Below are 12,203 nucleotides of genomic sequence, written 5' to 3'. Positions count from 1 at the left end.
ATGTGTGGAAATAAAAAGGGGCATGGGTTTAGAGAGCCGAAGAGGGGGTTTTTTAAATAGTTTGGGCACATGGAAAAAGGTAGGAAAGATTACCAAGAGGAAATATGTGTTTGGGGGTGGAGGGGAAGAGGAGAAGTGGGAGACCAAAATTTAAGGGGGAAAGATGGGGGTGAAAAAAAATTTTGTGGATTGGGGGCCCGAATATGCAGGGGGGTGAAAGGAGGGCAAAAGGGAAAAGATGAATTGGATCGATGTGGGATACCAGGGGTTTACGTGCTGTCAGTGGTTGAATCAGGGCCATTGAAGCCCTCTTGGGGGAAACCATGGGAAAATTGTGTGGGGCCTGGATGTGGAAAGTGAGCTGTGGTTTCGGGCAATTTTTGCATGGCAGCTAGAGACTGAGTGTGAACGAAGGGCCCCCTTTTTGTTGTTTTTTCCTATTGCTCCCTTGCACACATGAGGGGGGGGGGGGAAGGTATTCCATGTGTGGCGAGGTGGCGAGGGAGGGGAATGGGGGCAGACAGTGGAATTGTGTCATGGGTATATATTTATGTTCTGTTTATGTATATTATTTTAAACATTGAGATTAAAAGGTATGTATATTTGCGTGTGTGGACGTGTGTGTGTATACATTGTGTATGGGGGGTGGGTTGGGCCATTTCTTTCGTCTTTTTTCCTTGCGCAAACCCTCGCAAACGGGGAACAGCGACAAAGCAAAAAAAAAATAAAATATATACATTGTTTGGGACCAAAATTTGATGAATATGTAAACGGGTTAATTTTAGACTTATTTTAAACTCCAAACAATTTTTTAAAATGGAAATGGATTACACATATGCCCCTCTTCGTAAGTAATATGAATATAATTCTGAAAACAAAATTTTTTTGTAATTTTTGGCTTTTAGATTTTTAGTTTTTCATTGCTTTTTTTTTTGAATGAATAAGATCTGTTAAGCTTTCTTTAGCTTTTTTTGTTTTCATTGGTTCTTTTTTAGAGACCCTTTTAAAATGTGATAACTAGGAATTTGCCCCAAACCGGTTTCCCCTAGGGGCTGAAAAGGGCCATGAGGGGTAAAGTTGCAGTGGCCTTTGGACACTGTTTCCACCTCCTGTTTTTCCTGCAACTTATGCTGGAATTAGGAGTTTGATTGGGGGTTTTGTTGTAAACAAATGTTCGTTGAAGCTAATATGGCTATATATGAAATTAAACCCACTCATGGAAACCCAAATTTTTACTTTTAAAGAATTTCCCCCTTTTTGGGGTGTATTGAGCCCATATTCTCGGGGGCAAGTGTCATTTAAGCCACTTATACAGTTGAAACAGGGGGACCCCACTCCATTGTGTTGCTAAAAAGGGCCCCAAAAGGGAAAGGAAAGAGAAAAAGGGAAAGAAAGAAAAAGGGGGGAACAAGAGCCCATCAAAAAATTTATAGAAAATCATTTTATTCAAAACCCTTTTGGGTACATTGCATTTTTCATTTAAATCGGCATATTGATTCCATAATATCAAAAATTTTGAGCTCTAAACATTTTTTCCGATTCCTTTGTCTTTCCACCCCGCCCCTGCACTTTTTAAAAAAACATTAGTGCTTAATAGGATAAGTTTGTGATGTGCTTCAGACATCCCTTAAATTATGCAGCATTTTAAAAAAATTTTAAAACTTTTTTAAAGCTTTTGATCTCACGTTCAGGGCATTATGACCACATAGATGTTCGGGAAAATCCTGTTTTTTTGGGTCAAGGGCCCCACCAATATTTTTCCCCTTTTTTCTTTCCCTCAAACCTTTGGACTCCTTTTTATTCTTTGTCATCATCATACAATTTTCTTTTTCTGATTTTTTTTTTATTTAGGGAAAAATTTTTGTGTGTGGGAAACCTCCCCCTTGTAAATTTGGGTGGTGTCATTTAGAAGTCGTAAGGAAATTTTTTTAGAAATTTTGAATTTGAACTTTTTTAAATTGCTTTATCTCAAAGCAAGTGGATTTTTGTTGATGATGTACCCCTAAAATTTTTTAAATGCACCCTGAAATTTATACTTCTTTAAAAACAATTTATTTTTCCCGGGCTTTGCCAAGCATTGTATGGATAATATCCACTCTTTGTGACTCCTTACATTATCCATTTTGTTCGTCTTTTGAATATTTTTATTCTCTTGTATGTTTGTGTACTTTTTTGTATCTCCTTTCAAACCTTTAACAGCAAAGTGAGGTGTAAGACTCTTTTTAACAATGTTGTACAGATTCATCCTCCCCTGATAACACTCTTGTCCTTATATACTACTTTTTTAAGTCCTTAAAACCTGAAAAGGGGCTTTACTTTCACCCTTTTTCCACCTATTGCTCCTTGTTATGAAATTTTTGGGCTGCATCACCCATATATCCAAAAGTATGTTTTGTAATTTCCCTTTTATGGGTACAACCCACCTTCAAAAATCCCAAAAATTTATGCTCTCTTGACTCATTATTTAAACCCTTAAGTGTGTCACAACTGCTTACATTCTACTGGGCCCTACATCTTTTTCAGGCCAATTTTAAGTTTATAGTATATTTTAGATGAAGGGATGTTCTTTGAAAAGGGCCCCCTGAAATTAAATTTTATAATCAATACTTTTGTCTTTTTTATAAAAGTACTATAAAAAGTTTCACCTTTCCCAATACAAGGGGTTGCACTCCTGGCCCTAACTTTTGGGAGTTGTTAGGGATGCATTGAATTTCTTTTCCCCTTTGCAATTCATAATGTAAACTTTTTTATTTATATGTTTTCCCTTTCCTTTTTTCCCTATTAAAGAATGTGATATCATGTGCAGTATTATTTAAATAGACGTGTAATACCTCTCTCAAGTCTAGGGCTGAGTCCTAATCGGTTTTTGATTGATATTAAAGGATGATATTGGATCACAGTTGCATACTTTAAACATTCTCTCTTTGGTAAATTTTTAGTTTATTGCTGTCATAGAAACAGCTTCAGAGTGTGATTGTCTCTGTTTTGCAGTGGTACTGTAGTGTTCAAATAATAAAATAACAGTTACAGAGTTTCATTTGGAGCTTCTCTTTTCATTCTAACCTTTATAACTACTGCTGCGTCATTCTGACATCTGCCATTTCCAGATCCTTTGAAACTCTCGTTAACCCTTTGGCTGTGATTTGTGATGAATTTCATTTTACACAGTTTTCAATCTCGCCACAAAACTATAAAAAAATTTCACAGTCATAAAAGCTGTTTTTACTGAACTTCTTGCCCAATTCGCTGGCCCTTCCCATCTAGGAAATGGTGTTAGGGTCCCATAAGGTGCTGCTCCACATTGAGGCAGACTTGAACTTCAAACATTAACAGTGAATCACTCAACTGAATGCCGCTACCCATACACTGTTTCATTCATCTCTCTTCCTGTTTTTACTTTGTTTCCAATGTTATTGAGATAATTGATGGATGTTATGATTTCAAAGTATTCTGTGTAAATGTGTGTTATGTATTATAATGCATAGATTAAGATATGATAATATGCAATGTTTTTGACAACTGTTTACAAATTGGCAGTGTGAAGCTTTGAATCCAGACTTTTTTTTCACCTTTTCAGTACATTTATCATTGTTTAGCATGTTGGATATCATAATGCATAGATAAAGATATACAATACTATTATACAATATTTTTCACAAGTGCTCATTAGTTGGTAGCACAAGGAAGCTTAGAATCCCATAACTTCAACCCTTTACTATTTTTATGCATTTCACAGTTTTTTCATCATTATGGATGTAAAGAGCAAGAATTTATTAAACTTTTAGGAAGATGATTCATCCTGCAGGCATCAGACCATAAGTACATTATTTTTTTTTTATATCATTTCTCCTGCCACCAGATGTTGTTTTAAGGAATATTTTTGCCAGATATGTTGGAAATGAAATGTTTCAGGACAATATGTGGTGTGAGGTGGTTTGACCAAGTAAGTAATGAAAGGGTAAGAAAGATGTGTGGAAATAAAAAGAGTGTGGAGAGGGTGTGTTGAAATGGTTTGGACATATGGAGAGAATGAGTGAGGAAAGGTTGACAAAGAGGATATATGCATTAGAGGTGGAGGAACAAGGAGAAGTGGGAGACCAAATTGGAGTGGAAGGATGGAGTGAAAAATAGATTGGGGCCTGAACATATGGGAGAGTGAGAGGTTTGCAAGGAATAAAGTAAATTGGAACGAAGTGTATACTGGGGTCAACATGCTGTCGATGGACTGAACCAGGGCATGAGAAGCATCTGAGGTAAACCATGAAAAGGCCTGTGGGGCCAGGATGTGGATAGGGAGCTGTGGTTTTGGTGCATTATACATGTATATGTGGGTGGTTGGGCCATTCCTCATCTGTTTCCTTGCACTGCCTTGCTGACACAGGAGACGGCGGTTAAGTATAAATAAATAATATGATAAATATATATTTTTCCTTTTCACATGTATTCGCCATTTCCCGTGTTAGCAAGGTAGCATTAAGAACAGAGGACTGAGCCTTAGAGGGAATATCCTCACTTGGCCCCCTTCTCTGTTCCTCCTTTTGGAAAATTAAAAACAAGAGGGGAGGATTTCCAGCCCCCTGCTCCCTCCCTTTTAGTAATGAAAGGGTAAGAAAGATGTGTGGAAATAAAAAGAGTGTGGTTGAGAAAGCAGAAGAGGGTGTTTTGAAATGGTTTGGTTGCATGGAGAGAATGAGTGAGGAAAGATTGACCAAGAGGATATATGTGTCATAGGACGAGGGAACAAGGAGAAGTGGGAGACCAAATTGAAGGTGGAAAGATGGAGTGAAAAAGATTTTGTGTGATTGGGGCCTGAATATGCAGGAGGGTGAAAGGAGGGCAAGGAATAGAGTGAATTGGATCGATGTGGTATACCAGGGTTGACGTGCTGTCAGTGGATTGAATCAGGCCATGTGAAGCATCTGGGGTAAACCATGGAAAGTTGTGTGGGGCCTGGATGTGGAAAGTGAGCTGTGGTTTCGGGCATTATTGCATGGCAGCTAGAGACTGAGTGTGAACGAATGGGGCCTTTGTTGTCTTTTCCTAGTGCTACCTTGCACACATGAGGGGGGAGGGGGAAGGTATTCCATGTGTGGCGAGGTGGCGATGGGAGTGAATGGGGGCAGACAGTGTGAATTGTGTGCATGGGTATATATGTATGTGTCTGTGTATGTATATATATGTGTACATTGAGATGTATAGGTATGTATATTTGCGTGTGTGGACGTGTGTGTGTATACATTGTGTATGGGGGTGGGTTGGGCCATTTCTTTCGTCTGTTTCCTTGCGCTACCTCGCAAACGTGGGAGACAGCGACAAAGCAAAATAATATATATATATACATTGATTGACCATTTGATGAATATGTAAACTGTTAATTTAGACTTATTTTAAACTCCTACAAGTTTAAAATGGAATGGATGTACACATATGCACTCTTCGTAAGTAGATATGAATATAATTCTGAAAACAAATATGTTGTAATGTTTGGCTTTTAGATTTTTAGTTATCATTGTCTTTTTCTTTATTGAATGTATAAGATCTGTTAAGCTTTCTTTAGCTGTTTTGCTTTCATTGGTTCTTTGTTTAGAGAGCTTTTGAAATGTGATAACTAGGAATTTGACCCTACAGGTTCCCTACGGCTGCACGGCCATGATGGGTGAAGTTGCTAGTGGCCATTGGACACTGTTTCCACCTCCTGTTTTTCCTGCAACTTATGCTGGAATTATGGAGTTTGATTGGAGGGTTTTGTTGTAAACAAATGTTCGTTGAAGCTAATATGGCTATATATGAATTAACACTCATGGAGACCCTATTTTTACTATTAGAATTTCACCCCATTGGTGTATTGATGCTCCATATTCTCAGGGGCGGAGTGTCATTTAAGCCACTTATACAGTTGCACATTGGGACCCCACTCCATTGTGTTGCTCAAATGGGCCCCAAAGATGGAAGAGAGAGAGAGAAGGAAAGAAAGTAAAAGGTGGGAACAAGAGACATCTAAAAATTATAGAAAATCAGTTATTCAGATACTCTTGGTACATTGCATTTTTCAGTTAAATCTGGCATATTGATTCCATAATATCAGAATTTTGAGCTCTCAAGCATTATTTCCTGAGTTCCTTTGTCTTTCCACTCCGCCCCTGCACTTATTAATATAACATTAGTGCTTAATAGGATAAGCTGTGATGTGCTTCAGACATCCCTTACTTATGCAGCATTTTAAAAACTTTTAAAACTTTTAATGCTTCTGTATCTCACGTTCAGTCATTATGATCCACATGAGATGTTCGTAAAATCCTGTTATTTGCTCAAGCCTCACCAATATTTCCCTTATTGTCTTTCCATCAAACCTTTGGACTCCTTTATTCTTTGTCACTCATCATACAATTACTTTTTCTGATTTTTTTTTTATTTAGGAAAACTTTCAGTGTGTGCATCCTCCACTTGTAAGTTTGATGGTGTCATTTAGAAGTCTGTAAGGAAATTTTTTCAGTAGTTTTGAATTTGATACTTTTTAACTTGCTTTATCTCAAAGCAATGTGGAGTTTGTGTTGATGATGTACCCATACTTTTAAGTGCATTCATGAATATGATACTTCTTAACTACAATTGATTTTCAGGCTTTGCCAAGCATTGTATGGATAATATCCACTCTTTGTGATCTCCTTACATTATCCATTCTGTTCTGTCTTTAGAATATTGTTATGTCTGCTTGTATGTTTGTGTACTTTCTGTATGCTCCTTTCACCTGAACAGCAAAGTGAGCTGTATAGACTCTTTTGAACAATGTTGTGACAGATTCATCCTCCATGATAACACTCTTGTCCTGTATATACTACTTTTTTAAGTCCTTACACCTGAGATAGGGTCTTTACTTTCACTTCTTCCTACCTATTGCTCCTTGTTATGATTTTAGTCATGCATCACCCATATATCCATAGTATGTTAGTATTCCCTTCATGATACAACACCACCTTCAAAAATCCCAAAAATGTATGCTCTCTTGACTCATTATTTATCCCTTAAGTGTGTCACAACTGCTTACATTCTACTGGCCATACATCTTTTTCAGACCAATTTTATGTTTATAGTATATTTCAGATGAAGTGTATGTTCTTTGAATGGTCCTCTGAACTTATTATATAATCAGATACTTTTGTCTTTTTCATACAGTACTATACAAGTTTCACCTTCCAAGTACAGAGGGATTGCACTCCTGGCCCTAACTGTTTGTAGTTGTTAGGCATGCATTGAATACTTTTCCCATGTTGCAATTCATAAGTGTAGCTTTTTCATTTATGATGTTTTCTTTCTTCTTCATATTAAAGAATGTGATATCATGTGCAGTATTATTTAAATAGACGTGTAATACCTCTCTCAAGTCTAGGGCTGAGTCCTAATCGGTTTTTGATTGATATTAAAGGATGATATTGGATCACAGTTGCATACTTTAAACATTCTCTCTTTGGTAAATTTTTAGTTTATTGCTGTCATAGAAACAGCTTCAGAGTGTGATTGTCTCTGTTTTGCAGTGGTACTGTAGTGTTCAAATAATAAAATAACAGTTACAGAGTTTCATTTGGAGCTTCTCTTTTTCATTCTAACCTTTATAACTACTGCTGCGTCATTCTGACATCTGCCATTTCCAGATCCTTTGAAACTCTCGTTAACCCTTTGGCTGTGATTTGTGATGAATTTCATTTTACACAGTTTTCAATCTCGCCACAAAACTATAAAAAAATTTCACAGTCATAAAAGCTGTTTTTACTGAACTTCTTGCCCAATTCGCTGGCCCTTCCCATCTAGGAAATGGTGTTAGGGTCCCATAAGGTGCTGCTCCCACATTGAGGCAGACTTGAACTTCAAACATTAACAGTGAATCACTCAACTGAATGCCGCTACCCATACACTGTTTCATTCATCTCTCTTCCTGTTTTTACTTTGTTTCCAATGTTATTGAGATAATTGATGGATGTTATGATTTCAAAGTATTCTGTGTAAATGTGTGTTATGTATTATAATGCATAGATTAAGATATGATAATATGCAATGTTTTTGACAACTGTTTACAAATTGGCAGTGTGAAGCTTTGAATCCAGACTTTTTTTTCACCTTTTCAGTACATTTATCATTGTTAGCATGTTGGATATCATAATGCATAGATAAAGATATACAATACTATTATACAATATTTTTCACAAGTGCTCATTAGTTGGTAGCACAAGGAAGCTTAGAATCCCATAACTTCAACCCTTTACTATTTTTATGCATTTCACAGTTTTTTCATCATTATGGATGTAAAGAGCAAGAATTTATTAAACTTTTAGGAAGATGATTCATCCTGCAGGCATCAGACCATAAGTACATTATTTTTTTTTTATATCATTTCTCCCTGCCACCAGATGTTGTTTTAAGGAATATTTTTGCCAGATATGTTGGAAATGAAATGTTTCAGGACAATATGTGGTGTGAGGTGGTTTGACCAAGTAAGTAATGAAAGGGTAAGAAAGATGTGTGGAAATAAAAAGAGTGTGGAGAGGGTGTGTTGAAATGGTTTGGACATATGGAGAGAATGAGTGAGGAAAGGTTGACAAAGAGGATATATGCATTAGAGGTGGAGGAACAAGGAGAAGTGGGAGACCAAATTGGAGGTGGAAGGATGGAGTGAAAAATAGATTGGGGCCTGAACATATGGGAGAGTGAGAGGTTTGCAAGGAATAAAGTAAATTGGAACGAAGTGTATACTGGGGTCAACATGCTGTCGATGGACTGAACCAGGGCATGAGAAGCATCTGAGGTAAACCATGAAAAGGCCTGTGGGGCCAGGATGTGGATAGGGAGCTGTGGTTTTGGTGCATTATACATGTATATGTGGGTGGGTTGGGCCATTCCTCATCTGTTTCCTTGCACTGCCTTGCTGACACAGGAGACGGCGGTTAAGTATAAATAAATAATATGATAAATATATATTTTTCCTTTTCACATGTATTCGCCATTTCCCGTGTTAGCAAGGTAGCATTAAGAACAGAGGACTGAGCCTTAGAGGGAATATCCTCACTTGGCCCCCTTCTCTGTTCCTCCTTTTGGAAAATTAAAAACAAGAGGGGAGGATTTCCAGCCCCCTGCTCCCTCCCCTTTTAGTAATGAAAGGGTAAGAGAGATGTGTGGTAATAAAAAGAGTGTGGTTGAGAAAGCAGAAGAGGGTGTTTTGAAATGGTTTGGTTGCATGGAGAGAATGAGTGAGGAAAGATTGACCAAGAGGATATATGTGTCATAGGACGAGGGAACAAGGAGAAGTGGGAGACCAAATTGGAGGTGGAGAGATGGAGTGAAAAAGATTTTGAGTGATCGGGGCCTGAATGTGTAGGAGGGTGAAAGGCGTGCAAGGAATAGAGTGAATTGGAATGATGTGGTATACCGGGGTCGACATGCTGTCAATGGATTGAACCAGGGCATGTGAAGCGTCTGGGGTAAACCATGGAAAGTTTTGTGGGGCCTGGATGTAGAAAGGGAGCTGTGGTTTTGGTGCATTATACATGACAGCTAGAGACTGAGTGTGAACGAATGTGGCCTTTGTTGTCTTATCCTAGCGCTACCTCGTGCACATGTGGGGGGAGGGGGTAGTCATTTCATGTGTGGCGTGGTGGCGACAGAAATGAATAAGGGCAGACAGTATGAATTATGTACATGTGTATATATGTGTATGTCTGTGTGTGTATATATATATGTATATGTTGAGATATATAGATATGTATATGTGTGTGTGTGTGGACGTGTATGTACATACATGTGTATGTGGGTGGGTTGGGCCATTCTTTCGTCTGTTTCCTTGCGCTACCTCGCTAATGCAGGAGACGGCGACAAAGTGTAATATGATATATACGATATATTTTCAAATATATGGGGAGGCCCACTGCCCAGCTTCCACCAACTCTTATTTGTTTGTTTGCCTTAGCTTACATTGTTCACCATGTTTTATGAAAATTCTTTTAATAGTATTGGCTTTTAATCTTTTTCATCACATTGAGACAAGTGTAAAATAGATATATTGTGTCTGCCTACCTGCTCAAGCGAGAACCTATCCTGGTGAAAGGGACTTAAATAGCAAAACGTTTATGGTGTACACACAAATTCAGCTTTTATGAATTTGGTACAAGCAAAGGAGAGCAATGTACAATATGCATGGCAGCAGGTAACACTATTTTTTGATAAAGGAAGATTATGCAGGGATTATATGTGCTAGCCCTCCTATTGGCAAAATCACATTGTAGTTACTCATAAATAGATTGTGAATCTCTCTCTCTCTCTCTCTCTCTCTCTCTCTCTCTCTCTCTCTCTCTCTCTCTCTCTCTCTCTCTCTCTCTCAGAAACAGAGGTATTAAATCTGCAAGATTACTATGGAACATGCCAAAAAGATATCAAATGAAAATACCTAAGAGTGTTACATAAAAGATGGAAGGGTTGTTCAGTATACTGTACTACCAGAAGTAAGAAACATGCATGGAACCACTACAAAGACATTTAAAAAAACATGATATGTAGTTGAAGACATTTGCATATGAACCTAAGGATTGATGATTATATTATGTGTATGGCAGTGGAGGACAACAGTATTACAGTTTTCATTAAGCAAAATGTGATGCGTACTACATGGTAGCCCTACTGTCTGATAAAATCTCATCATAGATAATTTTACTTGTCTGGGTATGTGTCTGTATACCTATCTACCTATCTGTCTGTCTCTTTATATAATTATCTATCAATCTGTCTCTATCTATCTATTTATCTATCTATCTACCTGTCTATCTATACGTCACTTTCTTTGCCCACTCAATTCTTCCATTGCTCTTTCTGTAGTTCCTTCCTCTACTTCTGGTATATAATTTTTGTGTGGCTTATTAGAATTTTTTCAAGATGTTTTTAGAATATGATATTAATGAAACAGATGTTAATATATTTTTCATCAGTTTTTCTTATTATGTGCTCAGTATAACCAATCTCCCATGAGTAACATTAAAAACATTATATTTGCTAAAGTAAAGATAATAAGAATGAATATAATTATTTTATTACTGATGTCAGAACTTTTTTTGTGAATTATAAAGGGATGCAGAAGCTCATTTAAGAAAATTTTGAGCTTATGGAAAATGATGTCTGTATTCCATCCTCTTGTGATCACAGATTCCGTATTGCTCAACCAGTGCTGTAATGGAAGGGCCATCAGGTCACTGGTCTCTTGTACAGCCAGTTCTGCCTGTCTCCAATACTGGACAAGCTCATTATGACTGGAGGATCCTCTTATATTGATGGGAAGCTTGAAGGTTCAGAATCTTCACTGCTCAAAAGATTTCCTATGGCTGATAATGTAGTGTGTATGACCAGTTGTGATGCCTTTTTTGGGGTTATATTTGCTTCTGTTAATTTTTTTCTTTTACTGTGAGTGATAGGCTGGATATCAATCAGCACTGTGATTGATATGCTGACTAGTAATACATCATAAAGTGGTATTAAAAAGTAATGAATGTATAGAATTGTGATGCAACTGAACACGTGTAAAACAAAAGTAGCACATCGCATTGCATCTGTCCAGGATTTTTGAACTGCTACTTCTTCACTAAGTTATATCCTTTAAGAAGAAGAATGATATTAGTTTGCAGTTGACTCATTCTTATTTTTGCCACTTTTGTAGGAGGATCAAATATGAGAATAAAAATCTGCCCTTCATTATTGCTTTAGGTGACCATATCATCTTCATGAAGAATGATATTATTTTACTTTTCCATTTTTAGTGCTGAGGTGACCTAACACTTGTAACCTTACCCTACCTTCCCCACCCTCTTGCTCAATCTATTCTTTTTCTCCCTTTCCTACTCTCCACTTTACATGGCTGCCATTCTGTTTCAGTGAAATAGAGCAACATAGCTATCTGGGAACTTGAAAATTATTGATATAGTCCTAAGGAGGCTTAAGCAGCTCCTTCATTATATTCTTTGAAGTAAGGGATCAGAGTTTGAGTGTTATCAGCACAGTCCCCTATGGATTTTTATTACCATGGGCTACATTAGGCAAACTGCATAAAGTCAGCTTGTAATTGTAATTTTATTAGGCCACAATCAGGAGATTAATCATTCAGAATCATAAGTTTTAAAGATTTCCTAGTCTTATTGATTACTTTGCTTTCCCCCAGAGAGGTGTTTCCTCAG

The 12,203-nt window shown here is 37.3% G+C and overlaps 1 protein-coding gene across 9 annotated transcripts in view; it reads left to right on the top strand.

Moving 5' to 3' along the window:
• The window catches only part of Epp (Ecdysteroid phosphate phosphatase), a 66,868-nt gene that overhangs the window by 38,649 nt on the left and 16,016 nt on the right, over positions 1–12,203 (top strand). For 2 of the 9 annotated variants that reach the window (XM_071691837.1, XM_071691841.1), the window contains one exon: positions 5,629–7,584. The exons of 5 other annotated variants lie outside the window; for them this stretch is intronic. In XM_071691837.1, the coding sequence (XP_071547938.1) occupies positions 5,629–5,754 (126 nt within the window). In that variant the 3' untranslated portion in view covers positions 5,755–7,584. Of the gene's footprint in view, positions 1–5,628; positions 7,585–11,181; positions 11,909–12,203 lie in introns of those variants that run through there. 2 more of the 9 variants (XM_071691838.1, XM_071691839.1) reach the window with 2 other exon arrangements.

Source organism: Panulirus ornatus, chromosome 51 (assembly GCF_036320965.1).
Source record: "Panulirus ornatus isolate Po-2019 chromosome 51, ASM3632096v1, whole genome shotgun sequence".
Classification (NCBI taxonomy): Eukaryota; Metazoa; Arthropoda; class Malacostraca; order Decapoda; family Palinuridae; genus Panulirus; species Panulirus ornatus.
Note: the sequence above shows the minus strand (reverse complement) of the source record. Positions and strands in the feature narration are given on the sequence as shown.